Here is an 18,466-nt window from a genome sequence, read left to right as displayed (position 1 = left end):
GAAATTAAGATTTTTTTTATTTAAAAAATAGAAGTACAAAAAAAGAGATTCAACTATCCAACAGTAGAGGTTATGCAATAGGCTTCATATTGACCAACTAGAAAAAAGCTATCACTAGAATAATACCATAATATAATAGTATAATTCTTTTAGGGGTCTTTTTTTAAATCATATTGGTGCTTTTGCCTTTGATACATGTAAAATAAATAGTTCTGACGCAACCTGCCTGCAATAAAGTCTATGGATTGAGAAACAAACAAACAAACAAAACATACATACATAATGGCATATTATATACACCATGACATGGAAACATGGACATTACAAACATGGACATTACACCCAAATGTGATTGTCGTCATAAAAAAGCATCCAGTCTTCTGGCTTCAGATTTTGGAACCTGGCTGGAAAGATCTGCTCTCATTCAACCACAAGAGCATCAACGAAAACCCGGCTCGCAGTCGGCATTGGATCAAACAGGAATGTTGTACACACGCACACTAAGATATCATTGTTTGCTGTAGGCCTTAAGATCTCTCTTTATTGGAACCACTGGGTCCAAACCAGGAAACCACACTGAACCATCAACACACAGGACTTTAACCCATTATCCTAGCAAATTATTTGAAAATGTATTTCCAATACACAATAAAACTAAATCTGTCATTTACACTCACACACAAATCACAGGCCAATATGAAAGCCAATTTATTTGTAAACCATCTTCAATACTTGATGTACAGTAAAGTATATTGCTTGACACAACACACGCACACAGCATTTCAGCATCATAGAACGGAAGCTCAGATAAGACGTTCCTTTGGGGGGGTTAATGAACTCCTGAAGCCTCATGAATTATGACGTTCATAGCAATAAAAAGGGAGCTAGAAATGGATGAAATCTAAAACGTGTATGTTTGCATATTTCTCTCTAACTGGACATTGTACATTTACAAGTGTGGTCAATAGAGAGAAAACAGAGCTGTATTATCAAAAAGCTGTGTTGCAGTCTGATTATTATAATATGTTTTCTGTGTGTGCTTTTCAATTCCATGAGGTCAAAATGTGAGACTTTATTTATTTCTCAGCAATAAAACGGTAATTAGTGTCATGTCTCAAATAGACCGTACGGCTGAAGTGAAAACAAGGCAGCTGGGAAGTGATGTGAATACGGAGAGCCTCGAAAAACATGCAAGGATATGACAGGAAATACTTATTTCAAGCAGATATATTGTTGTACAGTCAGGGGCAAAAGAAAGCAGGAGAGTCAAAAATGCAAGCATGGCAGTAAACCGTCTTCCCCTCTCCAAACGGACGTCATTAGATCCACGGTGCTGTAAACCAACTACGGCCAGCTTGCTCACGATTGGAGGACGATGCTAAAGTTGGCAAAAACTAAAAGAACAATGCTCTGTACATTGGGGAACACATGTATGCATAAAAGACAGATTATCTCTGTGCAGTAGAGAGAAAAATAATAATAACAACAAATCGTACTATTTATCACGAGACGCACCTTTTTCTAAAAACAAATTACGACGATTAAAATTAAGAGATGTTGAAGCTAAGGTGACCTCGTGCTGTCAGAGGGAAATAGTGTACACGTTGGAATAAAAAGGAAGAACAAGAAGTTGCTTCCCCGTTTAACACAATTGCATTGGTTCGCCTTCGCTGGTCGATCCAGACCTCTTCAATGCTCTACTTGTAATGAGTCTACTGGGCTCAATAATTAAAACAGCAATACACACATGTTAACACTGTTTTCTTTCTCCTGAGTGTGAACACCAGCCATAGAAAAGAGCTGACGCAGACGATTCTCACACACACACACACACACACACACACACACACACACACACACACACACACACACACACACACACACACACACACACACACACACACACACACACACACACACACACACACACACACACACACACACACACACACACACACACACACACACACACACACACACACACACACACACACACACACACACACACACACACACACACACACACACACACACACACACGTCACTGCTCTGTGGATTCAGCTCTCCTCTGGATGTGGGAGATCTCCAGGATGGGCATCAGCAGCTGGAAAGCGTCCTGGATGTACGACGCACTGTTGGATGCCTGCAAGGACAGAGGATTCAAAACGCAGTTCAGTATCATTCTGAAATGCTCGTTTTTATTTTTGCTTCGCAATTATTCACACATTTTCAGTGTTTTACCATGAAATACAGAATTGTGGCGCTACAATAACCAATCTTGTGTTTTGCGCTCTAAAATCGGGTAAAGAAGCACATGCAGGTATACGGATCAAAGATTCAAGAGCTAGATACTAGAGGTGAAATCAATAAAACGGTGGAAGCGTTTCAAGGAGAGACTGACCCATTGTACAGGCAATGGATATACAGATAAAACTGGAACAGTGAACAGAGCGATGCAGTGCCGTGAAACAGACCTCTAAAAAGACTCCGGTTATCAGCGGGTTGAGGACGTCTCCCTTCTCGTTTGACTGAAAAAAAACAAACAGAACGTTCAGATCCAATTACAGCTCAGCCCAGTTTTGGAAAATACAAAAATCCCGAGGGGTGCAAAGAGCAGCAGGAGTTCTGTGAAAAAATAAGTATTGGCATTTCAACGTATTGTGAAAACAAACACAAGGATCAAATGAGGTAAAGATGACCAAACGCATCCCTGTGAACTCTTAATCAAACTAATTCAGACGATGCGACAGGTGGTGACTTCATAAAAGGTCCGGTATGTTGGGGGATTTGACTCAATTGAAGCAGGAGAGGCTTGTCAGTCATGTCTGTTCTCCTTTCACATTATGCATCAATGAAATATCTAAATGTGAAACCAGACTGTTAGTCCGGTTAGTGTAATCACACTCACCCCGGCTGTTGCTAGGCAGGAGGTGAACCTCTTGGAAAGTAGCGAGAGCTCTTTACACAGGACGACAGTTAACCTGAGGACAGACGGCGTGAAAAAAAACAATACAGGTGTTAGATTTCAGCATGGATTAATCATAATTCACACACCCTTCAGAAGAAAGAACCCCCCCCCACGCCGCCTTACTGTGACAGAACGCTGGCCTTCGTGCTGCCGCTGGTGAAGAGGGTCATCTCAGCCAGTTTGTGGAAAAGCTCGATGGATCGAGCCGTCAGCTCCGCCAGACTCCTGATGGCTGCGGCATGAACCTCCTGGTGGAATCACACACACACACATACACACACACACACAAGCAGAGGAAGCTGTGTGGACTGAAACATCCCACAGAAACATTCAAATGTGTAGTGCCAAAGCAAATGTCACTTATTAATTTATCACGTTATAATACGAAAAAGAAATCTGTCAAGGCGCCAGAATTAGCTGCTTTCTTATTTTATATTATTGTACATTTAATATCTTTGGGTTTTGGACTGCTGGTCGGACAAACTAAGAGATTTGAAGACCTCGTGCACTGGGACATCGTGTCACTTCCACAAAGTTTTAATACTGACGATATCGGTGGCATACCTCCACAGAAGGTGTTTTCTTTGCTTCTTCCTCGCTCTCCTCCTCCTCCTCCTCCTCCTCCGTCGCTGGTTTGCTCATGTCAGTGATCTGGCTGCAGGTGCTCCTGCAGGCCTGTTGCAGGTCAGAGATCATGGTATTAAAATCGCACAAAACCAAACAAACAAAAAAACAAACAAACAAACAAACAGGAAGGTCACAATCTAATGATTAAATGGCGACATTATATTTGACTGAATTTGAATGCCATACGCAGGACTGGGCGATAATTAAATGTGAGAATTTACACAATACTACACAATTGATAAGAACCAGCACATACCAACTTAAATTACTGATGATTATTGTGCACTAAAGCTCTTAGTGAAATTAATTCACACAAGCGTACACAAAACCACATAAGGACGGTCCATTGAATAACCAGAAAGAAAACTTGCTATATCATGATATGTATTGTTACCGAGTTACATAATGACCGATGTGGTGATAGAAGATTTTGGCCACATGGCCCAGCCTTAGCCACATAGTTATTTGGTACCACCGCAACAACAACAACAACAACAACAACAACAACAACAACAACAGGACAAATTGGAACCTCACAAAACACAGCACTGTGTCGTTGGTACCTTGCTGAGTTTGTCAGCTGTGGCAGGGACACCGAGACCTTCCAAGGCCTCCACTAACTCCTTCTCAAACTCAGAGCCGTCTTCGTCTGGAATTAGAAAAAAGTAAATGAATAAAGATTTTTCCAGGCGTTTACATCACTTCAGACATTTACGTTGCACATACACTTTCACAGGGATGCGTTACCTTTCTTCTCGTCCACTTCCTCGTCATCAAACTCCACCAGTGAGAAGGAGTCCCTGATCAGATTCAGCTCCCCTCTGAGCTGAACCAGCTCCTCGCCCGATAGCGTGGTCAGCACCGACTTCACCTAACACACACACACACACACACACACACACACACACACACTATCAGATCAAATTGAAATATGAGACGTGAAAACAATGTATCGGCATGTCTTTGTGGGTGTCTCCGTACCTTAGACTCACTCTCCCGAGACAGAATCTCCAGCGCCTCGAGGTGCGACAGACCCTGAAACTCATCAAACAGCATCCCGTAGTGAGCGACTGCCTTGTACTCTGAATCGGAGAACTCTTTTTCCGCTGTCTGCAGCTCCTCTCGCTCCTTCGCCTCCCTCAACACCTACGAGACAGAGTTGAGAAGACGTCAGCTCCCTGTCAAAGACAGCCGGCAGTAAAACCCCGGAGTGAGACAACTGAAGTGTATTGTATTTAGACAGGATGACGTCTCGTCTCTCCTGTACCTCCTCCCCCACCATCCTCGCTGGTAATTTCAACCATGCAAACCTCAAAACTGTCCTTCCGAAACTAGATCAGCACGTTGACTTCCCAACAAGAGGAGAACATCTTGGACCTGGTCTACACTAACCACAAAGGAGCGTACAAGGCCTCCCCCCTACCCCACATTGGACTCTCTGACCACATCACCGTCATGCTAATGCCAGCTTACAGACCCAGAGTGAAAGTCTCTAGACCGGTTCTGAAGCAGGTCCGGGTGTGGCCAGAGGGGGCCTTCTCTGCTCTCCAAGACTGCTTTGACTCAACAGACTGGGGTATGTTTAAGCAGGCAGCCACATACAACAACCACACAGACATTGAGGAGTACACAGACACGTTTACTTCCTACATCAGTAAGTGCATGGATGATGTGACCCGTATAAAGACCATCACCACTCGGGCTTACCAGAAGCCATGGCTGACAGGGCAAGTCCATCGGCTGCTGAGGGCCAGAAACAAGGCCTTCAGAGCCGGGGATGAAACTGGCCTGAGAAGAGCGAGAGCCAACCTGTCCCACGGCCTCAGGAAAGCAAAACAGGACTACACAAATAAGATAACCTTGCACTTCAAAGACAGCAGAGATACACGGAGCCTGTGGCAGGGCATTCAGACCATTACGGATTACAAACCCAAGCCACAGACCTGCGACAACAACATCTCTCTGTTAAATGACCTCAACAGCTTCGTTGCACGGTTTGAAGCACAAAACGGCACACGTCCATGCATGACTCTGCCCCCTCCCCACGATCAGGTCCTGTGCCTGTCCGGTCTGATCTGCAAACTTGACCAGCTGGGGCTCAACACCTCACTGTGTAACTGGCTGCTGGACTTCCTCAGTGAGAGGCCACAAGCAGTACGTGTCGGCAACAACACCTCGGTATATTTATCTATAATTGTAATAAATAAAACATCTGTATGGTTCCCTATTTCCAGCATGTTCCTGCCCAGCTTTTTCAACACTTAACAAATGGCATTAATATTAGTATTAGACTACACCTGTGCGCTGGAGATCGTACCGTTCACTGTCCATCTATTTATAGTTAGGTACTAGTGTCGTATGTTCTGGAAACCTACGATTCTTGTGATTCTAACTATCAAGATCGGACCACCACAGCAGCTACAGTCAACGTTTTTGTCAGACAACAACAAACAAACAAACGTTTTTAAAATCAAGGCTTCGTTTTGAGCCACAGGTCATCACATTCCAATAAAAACGGTCTTGATACGTCGTAAATTCAGTAAAAGATGTTGTCCAAAACACGTGATTACATCGATAAATATCCACAAACTGGCATTGCATCATTTCAAATCAGCCGGCAGATATGATAAAATATTTCAGAAAAGTAGCTGTAAAGAGCCGTTCTCTGCCGCTCACATTTACAAGCCGGATATCAAACTGTTCGTTGGACTCTAACCTTTTGAATGACACCCCACTTCAACCAATCGGAGCAACATTTCGTCTTCTCAGCCCACATTAGCCAAGCGGAGTCAGCGTTGAAGGAAAGTGGACGACCCTCTTCTTTCGTGTACTGTGCGCTCGCACAGAGGCGGATTTGTCGAATGACGCTGGATTCGAATAGCCGATGAAAAGAGGAAAACAACGATATGTAAATGACATGGTCAGGTAGAGTAAAAGACCAGGGAATTTCACTGCGTAATGATAAACTGACTCTTGGGTGGGTCCGTGCGTCCGTGCGTAAAATAAGTAGTTAGTTTCTGAGTGTTTGGAAGAAGCAACAGAATGGCTAAACAGAAAGAGGCAATGGAAGTGTGTCTCTGGCAACTCTGGGGATGAAATCTCCGAGGTCGACACCGAAATGTCTTTTGACTCCGAGGAAGAGGAAATGTTTCTGGAGGGAGGAGACATTATTCTCGACAAGTAAGTGTTTTATTATTTTCGTATTATTATATGTTGTAGTAATATTGTAGACTAATAATAATAATGATTATTAATAATCATTATTATTATAATATATAATATATACTATATATATATAGTATATATATATTATATATTATTATAGTATTTTGACATAAGGGAAATATTTCTGGAAGGAGACATTATTTTCGACAGGTATTTTATTATTGTAGTATTATTATTATTATATGTTGTAGTAATATTGTAATATATATATTATTATAGTATTTTCACATAAATAAGCTTTAGTTTGAATTATAAATACACATTTTAGGTGTTACTGCAAGTCTGGGAGTGGTGTGTACTTGTGACGTCCCCCCTCTGTTTCATTGTGAGGAAAGATGGAAAAGTTTTGTCTAGTTTTGTAAATAACTAACTGTTATTTCTTTAATTTCCATAATAGGCCATCATCTGACTCAGATTGGGAGCCGGGTACTTCGTGCCCAGTCAGCAAGCGCCACTTAGTGGTTGAAAGTATATCGGAAGAGGAGCCTCATACCCCAACTCCCCAAAGAAGTTCTGCCAGCAGGAGAACACCGAGAGGCAGAGGACGTGGGGGGAGGACGAGGGGGAGAGGGAGAAGCAGCAACAATCAAGCCGGGTCGTCAACTGGCAGACCTGATGAAGAATGGAATGATGTAGATGTTCCAGACATTTCACCACCACAGCCCACCTTCAGACCAAAACGGGAACCAGGACCCCAACTCATTTTGACTGTGAAATACGCAGTCCTGCAGCTGTTCCAGCTGTTTTTTACATCAACAATTATCCAAAAAATTGTTGAAAACACAAATGAGTTTGGGGAAGCTCACCACAAAACACCCTCCAACCCGTGGATTCATATAACATCGGAGGACATGTTTTCCTTCATGGCTTTGGTGGTATTCCTTGGTCTGGTGAAATGGCGTGCATTCACAGACTACTGGAGAGGGGGGAAAATGTACTTGCAGCTCCCCAAAAAGATCATGACGGGAAAGAAGTTCCTTCGGATCAGCCGGACACTTCACCTCAGCAGCTTGGTGGCGGATGCTGCTAATGAACAACTAAGAGGCACGCCGGCTTTTGATCGACTGGCCCAAATAAAACCTCTCTACGAGGAGATAAGAGAAGCCTGCCGAACACACTGTCACCCCAGCCAAGACATTTCAATTGATGAGAGGATGGTTGCCTCCAAAGCCCGCATTGCGATCAAGCAGTACATGAAGAACAAGCCTGTTCGCTGGGGATTCAAACAGTTTGTTCTGGCGGACTCCCGCAATGGTTATACATGGGATTTTTTTATATATGGTGGAAAGATAGAGGGACAGACTGGCAAGGGTTTCAGTTACGACTCAGTGATGCAGCTCACTGACACCAAGTTGCTGGGCACTGGCTATAAGCTGTATGTGGACAATTTTTATTCAAGTCCAACACTTTTCAGGGACCTCCTTGAAATGAAGATCTGGGCGTGCGGAACCATCCGCACGAACAGAATTGGATTCCCCAAAACTAATTTGAACTGTCTGACCTCTAAATCAGCACGTGGCAGCATTAGGTGGATCAGGAAGGACTCCCTCCTCTTTGTCCAGTGGCGAGACACAAAAGATGTCCTCATGTGTTCCACCATCCACACAGCCCATGCAAATGACTATATCCAAAGGAGACTAAAGGATGCAGCTGGGCACTGGGAAGTGAAGGACATCCCAATTCCACCAGCGGTGAAAGAATACAACCGGTGCATGGGTGGAGTGGACCTATCCGATGCCCTGATAGGGTACTATAAAGTCATCCACAAGACCATGAAGTGGTATAAAACATTCTTTTATCATTTCATGGACATTGCAATTGTAAACGCCTTCCTGCTCCACAAAGACCTTACAAAAGGCCGCAGAGAAATTCCATTGAGCCAGAAGGAGTTCAGGGAGACCCTCGCCGAGCAGCTGGCAGAGGTGGGATCTCCCTCCACAGCCAGACCCGTACCACCTCCTGCTCCATACGGGGCACATCACAAGCCAGTGCACATCAGTGGGTCCAGCACTGCTGGTCGGCTGAGGTGCCAACTGTGCCATAAAAAAGCGCCCCTGAAGTGCTCCTTGTGTGATGTGATGTTGTGTCTGCTCCCAAATAGGGACAATGAATGGCACACTGCAAATGACATGTGAGTCATATTTGTATAAATGTAAATAGTTTGCTGTGTTATTTTTTTTTTATATAAACTGCTTTTCCACTAAAACACTATAATGTATATATGCTTCAGTTACTTTGTGTCAGCAATAGTGAATTTGTATATGGGATAGGATACCTCTGAGTGTCACCTTTCGTTAGAGCCTAAAATGTTGTCTACATGTTCTTTGTTGTTATCTGTTTTGCACTTTATTATCATTATTATTATTATCACTTTTATCACTTTATGTTGGACAAGGGGAGAAACACAATTTCAGATCTTTGTATGTTTGCACATCGAAGAAATGACAAATAAAGCTGACTTTGACTTTGACTCCTCATCTTTGACAGGTGCTGAAGGTCAAAATCTAGGCCGCAAATATTCCAGTCCAGTCTTCGTCACAAATGAATATGTGGCGCTTTGAAAATGAGTGTTTGACCCCCGGGCCGCCCACCTGAGACAGAGTGGAGTTCCTGATCATCAGTCTTTTGGTCTTCTTAAAGCCGGGATCTCCTTCTGCTATCACATCCATGGTCTTCTTCCCGATGAACTCCAGAGCATCCAGCCCGCCCGTTATCATCGTCTTCCCCTGTGAGTGGACGGAAAATATGAAGCGCTTTGGAACGATTACCACGAAAGACAAAGTATTTAATGACTGAATTAATGAGTTATTACGAAGCTTAAGCCAATGTCACACTAACTTCTAAAAGGCTGTTGCTAGCTCGCTTCCTGCAACAAATTGGGCAAATAAAGACATTTTCAAAAAAATATTTATATGCAAAAGGTCCTTATTTTCGGGTAAGAACGCATTTCCAAAATGTCAGCTTTGGAAATACAACTTGCTTATGGGTTTTTGACCAAACCCCATAAGCAAATTCAAACCTTCAATTTCCCCAAAAGATACAAATCACCAAAACTGCACTCACAGCTTTTTGAACTCTTCTGCTTCTTAAAAGAAGAACCAATTGCAAACTGGCTTAAAACAATAAGAAAACAATGGTGGAGAGTAACAGGTAAATTCAGTATCAATGCTTCACATGAGATGGTTTCCTACTTTATCCTTCCTGGGCACAGAAATAAAACAGAGGATATTCCTGCTCACCGTGCTCTGGACGACGCTGGTGAGCGACGACAGCATTCCCATCGCCCCTCCCACCGCCGCTGATCCCTCGACCGTCGCTCTGTCCGTCTCGCTGCTGGATTCAGCTGCAGGACGAGGACACAAACACAATACCCGCCGTTATACAAAGTCAACGCAATATGGACAAAATGTACGATTTGTGTAAAAGAGGAGTCGATCCCATTGTGAGTGGACCGGTTGACCCGGCGTTGACACACAACGTGCAGCTGTGCTTTACCGGGCTCCTTCTGCTCTTCCTCAACTTGCGCCGAGAGCTCGGTCGGACTGGGGATACCCAGCGACGTCTCGGCCTTCTCGATCACCTGAGTGAGACCTTGGCCTGGACGGACAGAGGAGAAAAGAGAAAAAATGTATGGAAAAGAGAGAATGAGAAATGCATTCACATTATTTCTTCGACTATTCTTTGATTGATTGGTACAGTTGACAACATCCACCAGCATTTACCTTGAAAATGTAAGTTGAATATATTTAATATGTTACCATTACTTCAAGTCCGCATTCTGAACTATTAAAGCTTGAGATCAACACTCAGTGTCACATGGCATGCTGCTTTGTTTCAAATGAAGGTGCAGAACCGAAGCAAAGACAACGTTTTAGCCACCTCGCACATTGCAATCGGGGTATTATGCGGTCCTTACTCACCCACAGTGGCCACAGTCGCTGTTGCAGTGGATAGGATGGATTTGCCCCAGCTGCCCCAGTATCCCCAACCACCCTGAGACACAGTGGACTCACTCGGCGTCTAAGAGAGAGGACACAAGGATGAGGGCGGAAGGAAAAGGGGGTGAAACAAACGACAAGAGAGAGCAAGAAACGTTGGTCGCGAAGAATGGGATAATAGACAACAAAGAAATGGCTTTTGTGAACTCGGGGTAAGTGAGTTCAAACAGCAGCTTGAATACAATTGCACTGGTAGCACCTGAATAGTGATGCAAGAGAGCGCACTATCTGGTGTAAGGTCAGGAAGTCACAAGAGGGTCAGTGAGATGTTTTTTTGGGAGAGACAGGTTTGTCCAATAATACTAATGAATGTCAAGAACATCATAAATTGACATCAATGGGGGCCCAGGAGACGAAAGTACTACAATTGCACTACTTTTGGTTGCGTACCTCTCTGAGCTGCAATACCAGGCTTTATTCAATGAAGTCTGAATACTTTTTTTGCAACAGAAGATGTTCCCTTTTTAAAACATAATTAGCAGTTTTGTCTAGGATAGACAAGGCTTATCTTACCAGTGTCTTAGCCGGCTGCTCCTCTACTTTTGGCACCTCCTCAACTTCGGCCGCAGGTTTCACGTCTGGTCTCCTCCTGGCTTTCCTCGTCGGGGCCACGTCGGTCGAGTTGTCAGGGACGGACGGCAAAGAGCCGTCGTCGGGCGTCTCTGCGCGAGTGGCATCCTGAATCTCCGTTGCCACCTCTGGAGCCTCCGCGGCTGTTGCTTCGCTGTCTGACATCTCTACGTCTTAGGGCATGCCTTAATGTGAAAATGTGATGGAAGGTGTAAATATTAGATAATGATCCAACAGAGTTTGGAACAAGAAAAACAAATAAAGTTAATGCAGAGCTGGTTTATATTGAAGTTAACTGAAGACATTTGAAGTGTTTGATGTGAGAGTTCTTGAACAAATCACTAAATAAACACAATACATCTAATTATTCCTCAACTGTCGTATTTATTCCAGGTGTTGACTTTCCTTCAAGCTAGTGGTATCAGAAATTTCCCAGAATGCATTTCAAAACACACAAGAAACAGCAGTTAACTACTTAGTTGTTGTTTATCTGCACAGCTTGGAGAGTTAGTTTAAAGTCCAGTCTTGGTTTTCTGGAACCCAATTTATTATTTTATAATGTTTATAATGCAGGAATTGATATTATGAGAATAACGACACATACATTCAGATCTGTTAATAACACATTCTACTGGCATCAATGCACATCAACATTAGTTTAACTAATTGCTATGCACGCCTCAATGTACGGTAAGTTTCTAGTTAGTTGTTTCAGTAAGCTAACGTCAATGACCACATCGCAACATGGTGAGGAGGAGCGTTTAGATGTTATTTAATTAACACACGCTGCTCTAAAGATGATCAACACACAATTTAATGTTAACAAAACAACATGACGCTGTTACAAACTCACCTTCTACCCCTGTCAAAGTCTTGACGCTAGCAGTCAACGTGACCCGAGCTGGCTAAGCTGCCCAGTTTCCTTCCCAAAATCAACAACGATATCGGTTTTATCTTCTTTATTTCACCTCATTGACGTTTCGCCTTTTAGTTTCTCAGTAAAGAGTTTAATGATTCAGGGTGTCTGGTTCTTTTTTTTGTCCACGGATTAGCCACGTCACAACTTGTTTTCACTCACAGGGTCCGACAGATGGTACAATTGAGAAATAGGGGTTCCGGTGAGCACTTTCAAAATAAAAGTATTTTTTTTTAAGAAAAAGAAATCGTATTGCAAGATGCATCACGGCTCATTAGTATATTTTTTCTTTTACAATTAGGGATACATGCAATGTGTGTTGGATATTTTAGATTTGCCTGTTATTTGAATTTTCTCAAGGGTGAGCGGCATTACAATATTATTTTGGAAGGAAGACCTGCCATACTATTGGATTTCTCTATGTCACTTAATGTAGCTTGATTTATCCCGTTGCCAGTCAACTTCCGGAACAGTGACGTCAAATAATTTAAACTTCCGCTATATAAATAACAAGAAATAAAAGGATTCTAATATGACGTTTTTTGATTATCTTTCATGTCTATTTTCAAACGTTAAGACATAGACCATTCTACAAAAAAACTTGCATTTTAACTATTAAAAACATTCTAAATCTAGCCCGTCTCACAGTTTCATACACCTTTTTTAAATGTCTAATGTCATTCATCAATCCAAATGTGTTGTGTGCGGGCAATGAAATAAAGAAACATTATTTAAATTCTCAATAGATTTAACTCGATACAAATACATAAATAAAACCATTTAATGTCAACACAAGACGAAAATGTGTCATCAGTGTCATCATATATTTAGCATAACTGTGTGGGAGAATTGAGAAGAAGCCACGCCCACTCACTTACACTTCACTCACCAGGAAGTGAGCGGGCCGAGCTGAGTTTTGCTCAAACAAGCTGAGGCTGCATTACGTACTAAAATAAAGTTGAAACGGAATATCTTCGAACAGAGAAGTTACATAAGTATTGGCCTCGGTTTCGTTTGTTTGGTCGCTGTCGGAGCAGGTGAGAATCCATGGCTTAGGTTCTGTTTGGGGTTTTGTTGGCTGTCTTTTTTTAATAAAATGTGCTACTTGGGCCTTCACCAATATGCCGACGGATTAGCTTTGCATGCAGTGCTTAATAAATCAACTGTTCAAATCGCAGATCAGTAAAGCAGGTCGTCTGTATATAGCCCAACAATTGAAGATCTAAGAATGTCATTTTTGTATTTCCAACTGAATCACTGTATATTACCAAATCTATTCACAGTTTGTAAATTAATTAAATGTTCACATATTCTTATTTCTTCTATGTGGCTAATTAATTGACTGTTATCTTCTATCTAATTTTGGATATCATTTTTAGTTCATTTTTGAGGGACAACACTGTAATGTATTTGTCATTGAAAGGTCAAGGGATCAAATCAAACAATATTTCAGCTAATAAAATATCAATGTTTTTCCAAGAGATACAAACGCAAACAATGAAAACATGGGCGTTTATAAGTCAACAATAGTCAAAGAATATAAATAAAAAAATAAATAAAAAGACAAAAATACCGGAAAATGCGGTTTGAATTTTAAAGTAATCCATTAACCATAGTATGTCCTGAAGCGTCCCTCATCCTGTTTTCCTCCATGAGCGTACATGTTCTTCTATTTTGCAGGTTCGTCCCATCTAAATGTGAGCTGAAGGTGCAACTCCTCTCGACATGTCACCGCCTCAGAAACGCCACCCGCCCCGCCTGCTTCTCGTGGTCCTGCTGCTCGGCGGCTGGACAGCAGACGGAGCTCTGAATGGGTCGGAGGCGGTGGCGTCCGGCGTCCCCTCCAGCGGAACCATTGTGGCGAAAGAGGGATCCAGCGTGCTGATCGAGTGCAACGTGACCCGAAGCTACGATGAAATCGAGTGGTACAACTCTAAGGGACTTCTGCTGGGTGACGACACAAGTAGGAGAAGGCTATTCATATATATATATATATATATACACACACAAATTAATGTGTCTATTTCTGAAACCGGTGTGTTTAAAACAGGGACTCCTGTACAAAAACCCTGTACGTCACAAGCCAGCGTCAATGTTTTTACACATTCTAAACTTATTGGAGGAGATGATTATGATGACTTTTTCCTGCTTTTCCAATTCTCAACTCGCATCTTTGCGTTGTCTCGCGCTTTTTGACTCCAGGTGGGAAGTGGAACGTTCAGGAGAAGGGCGTCCTGAACATCACCACGGTCTCCTTTGAGGACCGCGGCCGCTACACCTGCGTCACCGACGGTGCCCAGAGCTACGCCGTGACGCTTCGCGTCGCCCACACCGACAGCGACCTGGGCCTGTACTACGTCATCGTATGCCTGGTGACCTTCACCATCATCATGATCCTCAACGTGGCGCGCCTCTGCATGGTAAGCAGCCACCTCAAGAAGACAGAGCAGGCCATCAATGACTTCTTCCGCACCGAGGGCGCAGAGAAGCTGCAGAAGGCATTCGAGGTCGCCAAGCGCATTCCCATCGTCACATCAGCCAAGACGCTGGAGCTCGCCAAGGTCACGCAGTTCAAGACCATGGAGTTCGCCCGGCACATGGAGGACCTGGCTCGTAGCGTCCCGCTGCCGCCGCTCATCATGAACTGCCGCGTGTCCACGGAGGAGGTCGCGGAGACTGGGCCGCCTCACCCCGCAGAGCAGGCCGGGCCCTCGGTGTCCAGGAGCAGACAAGCTATCGGCCCTCCTTCCGCGGAGAGAAGTGAGGAGGAGGGGTGCCAGGCGCTGCTGCTGCCGCCGAGCGGAGGGAACGGCGAAAGCGTCGACGTCAAAGTTTCCATCCACACGGTGTCCGAGAAGATGGCGCCGGGCTCACGGACAAGTGTCCTATGAAAGCAACATATAAGCTGACTCTGAAGCCCGTCAGAAGAAAGACAGCCTCTGATGTCTCAACTGCAAGTGGCTTACGGTGCAGCGATCAAAAATATTGCAAAAATACATACCAAGTCGTGCTCCTTTTCCTTCTTGCGTGAAAGTATTTCCATGCGATGTCGCAAAATTGCAACAAAAAAAAAAATCACAAAGTCCGATCGTCAACAGAGTTCAGAATTCTATTTTCTCTTGCCTTGAATACATTTAATCTTTAGTTTTCATGTTTTGTGTGGTCGGGGATCCCTTCAACTTTCCATTCCGCGGGCTCACAGCTGGTGGAGGAGCTGACGTATAAGAGCTGATTTTCCTCGACACCATTTTGCTGCTTTTCACTTTGACAAGTCGGCTTCCGCAGAACAAAACGTTGTCACGAAATATCCTCGTTCCGTTGTGTCGACTGCTTTCATGTCGCCGATTCATGTCAGTCATCTGTCACTCGCAGGGAAGAAGCGGGGAGGCTTTGAAGTAATGCCTCAAAAACATGTCACTTCACAGATGCGATTGATATCTCCACGGCTCATTTTGTTCGTCAGAATGGCGGATAATTATAGGTGAGCTTGTTCTCCAGGGGGAAAGAAGTAAACATAAAAATAAAAAAAAGAAGATTCTTTGGGAATTCTTTTCAAAGTCTTTTTCTTCTTCTTTGACATGAAGCTGACGCATTGTTTTCTCTCTGTATTTCTAGTGACATTTATGAGCATTGAACATGAAGTAAAGACTCATTTGGGAGAAAAGTTGTAATTGATTCTCTCTATGTGCACGGATCGTCCATAAGCAGGGTGAGGTGTCTAATGTCAGTGCGTCCATCACAACAGCACTGTTTCTAAATGGGGTCACAAGGCTTAAAAACAAAGAAAATAGTGTTTAACATTACAATAAAATATATATAAAATAACGATCTTATGTGTTTTGTTTTGCGTTTGAGCACTTTATAACATCCCATTGTACTTGTTTATCTGTGGCTATGAGGAGTTTTCTTTTAGAACCTAAAAACCAAATCGAATGCCAAAAAGTGTTGAGAAACATGGATATACAGCTTCTTTACGCAGTCTCGGGGAGATGTATGTAAGAAAAGTCATGCAAGATGTGTTAACTGAGAAAGTTGTGGAACTGGACGACTTTGGTGAAACTTTTTGTTGCAGTAAATGTTAGAATGTCATAGCTGACTGTTTAAGATCATACGCGAGCACCAAAAGCAACAACCTTTAAGAGGCGATAACTAAATAAATACAATAAAAAACATGCAAATGTGTTTTTCTGGTGGTGGCTTCTACCATTTCAGGAAACAACGGTAATGAGCCACTAGGTGGAGCTGTAGGGCAATAATCAGCCATAACTTTGGCGCATTCACGACTGAACCACTTCTGGATTTGAACTGCTGTTAATCAGCACTTGATATGATTGTTAAAGAGGAAGGTGAGAGATGAACTTTAAGCTCAGGTTTCTGGGACATACTTGGTTGGAGTACCGAGTACAGTTTGAACATCCGTAGATGTGGACCATTTCTCTAACTTAAGACAAAAGATGAGTAAAGCTAGAATATTCACTGTAATGTTCTTGATGTACACAGTGTCATAACTTGATCCAAAGTACTCTGTTCTGGGAGAAATAAACAAAAAAATATGAAAATTCTTTCAAGATGGCAAAAGTGACAGTCCCATCCCGTCATACCGCCCTCCAAAGCCACTTCTTTAAAAATAATTATAAATGAAAAGAAGCATAGGCAGCTTCGCATATGAAAGTAAAGTGTGTAAACTTATATGTACATACACAAGTCTGACATTCACAAAGGTTGTTATTCTCAAAGGAAATGTATAAAAACAAATAACTTTCAAGTTAGCGTTTGTCAGAAATCCCTGAATACCTTTGAACATAATTAAAATGAGCTTTTGCTGTAATTAATGTGCAATAACACTCAGGCAACACGTAATCCAGTTCTTGTGTGTTGCACCTGAGGCTTCATGGTGTTCATCCTGCACACCGCTGCTGTATAGTCACAGTCCTTTCCCAGAGGTTAATATCTTAGAAATACAGATATCAATGTGTCACGGCCTGCCCTACACCTAAACACAAATAGCAGCTGAAATAACAATAACCTTGGGCCCCTGTGTTGCATAACAACAACAAAAGCCATCCTTCTTCCCTTTTCCTGTCCACTCTGGAGGTTCGCTTATCTAAATAGAATTGATTGGTCTGAGCGATCGTTCATCATGCCCAGCCGAAGCAGACGTGTAAGGAGAAGAGGGAAGGAAGATTTTTTTAAGGATATAGGTATTTCTAGCGGGGCCAACGTGTCATCGAGGTAAACTAAACACTGAAAAGGACACTGTATGTGTATGTGTGAGCAAGGGAAAGAAATATATATATATTTATTAATACACCCACACACTGATGTTCAAAAGTTTGGAGTCACAGGTTACATTTTTCTTCTTTGCTTGAATAATTACTATTTAACAGATGATACAATCTTGACACCAAGTGTATTATGTACAGTTGAATAAGTTGTGTAAAATACTTTTTCTTCTCCCAAATACTATTTGATAAAAAAATTAAAATAATTCCAGTCGAGAAAAACATCACTGACCCGAGATCATTCTCAAACAGTGGATTTGGGCTCTAAATATTTGGGGTAGCCACTTTTCTTTGGCCCCTCTGCAGTCCACTCATTGGTTAGATTGAATATGCCTGAACTGTGATTTGTATATTTGTATTTTGCTTAGTATGTTCATCTGATATTCCAATGGTGCCGACCTCAGACTAACCTTCAATGACGTTTTAGAATAGCCTTGCTTCACAACCCGGCTGTTCCTTTTTCAGGCATTAAAAGCCCTTTACAGTGTGTGTGTGTGTGTGTGTCTGATTATGCATACTTATAAAATGAATGAAGCATGTGCATGCAGTATATGTGGGCCTCTTGAATTTAAATTGCTCGTAAAAACGGGTCAGAAGAAAACTGTCGCTAATTGCATTTTATTTCCAATCAGCCTGAAGGAAAAAGACAAGGGGGGGGGGCGGGGGAAAGAAAAAGGGAAAAGAAAAAGACAGTAGATGATGAATTAGATGACACGATGAGAGAAGTGCTTGTCATATCTGTTCATTAGACGAGAGGACTCGGAGCAGATGCAGCAGCGATCGTGATTAGCTCTGCTGTGCTGGCTGTGTGTGTGCGTGTGCGTGTGTGTGTGTTTGTGTGTTCATGATTCACTGGCATGATCCCAAACACAGTGTTGCC

At 42.8% G+C, this 18,466-nt stretch overlaps 2 protein-coding genes across 2 annotated transcripts; one reads left to right on the top strand and one right to left on the bottom strand.

The window, feature by feature from the left end:
- Nucleotides 1-684: 684 nt before the first annotated feature.
- Nucleotides 685-12,474, bottom strand: fam114a2 (family with sequence similarity 114 member A2). The gene is made up of 14 exons (XM_034549810.1): nucleotides 12,242-12,474; nucleotides 11,332-11,573; nucleotides 10,741-10,840; nucleotides 10,316-10,417; nucleotides 10,060-10,163; nucleotides 9,412-9,546; nucleotides 4,577-4,741; nucleotides 4,343-4,466; nucleotides 4,159-4,244; nucleotides 3,533-3,643; nucleotides 3,092-3,216; nucleotides 2,909-2,981; nucleotides 2,475-2,528; nucleotides 685-2,143 (listed from the first exon to the last, which is right to left on the bottom strand). Exons 2-14 carry the CDS (start codon nucleotides 11,551-11,553, stop codon nucleotides 2,042-2,044), a joined length of 1,503 nt encoding a protein of 500 aa, XP_034405701.1. The 5' UTR covers nucleotides 11,554-11,573; nucleotides 12,242-12,474; the 3' UTR covers nucleotides 685-2,041.
- A 709-nt stretch (nucleotides 12,475-13,183) lies between these two features.
- On the top strand, nucleotides 13,184-16,486 carry LOC117743136 (microfibrillar-associated protein 3-like). The gene is made up of 3 exons (XM_034550926.1): nucleotides 13,184-13,341; nucleotides 13,985-14,267; nucleotides 14,507-16,486. Exons 2-3 carry the CDS (start codon nucleotides 14,030-14,032, stop codon nucleotides 15,193-15,195), a joined length of 927 nt encoding a protein of 308 aa, XP_034406817.1. The 5' UTR covers nucleotides 13,184-13,341; nucleotides 13,985-14,029; the 3' UTR covers nucleotides 15,196-16,486.
- Nucleotides 16,487-18,466: the final 1,980 nt, after the last annotated feature.

Source organism: Cyclopterus lumpus, chromosome 14 (assembly GCF_009769545.1).
Source record: "Cyclopterus lumpus isolate fCycLum1 chromosome 14, fCycLum1.pri, whole genome shotgun sequence".
NCBI classification, from domain to species: domain Eukaryota; kingdom Metazoa; phylum Chordata; class Actinopteri; order Perciformes; family Cyclopteridae; genus Cyclopterus; species Cyclopterus lumpus.
The sequence above is the reverse complement of the archived record's forward strand: the minus strand, read 5'-3'. Positions and strand labels throughout refer to the sequence as shown.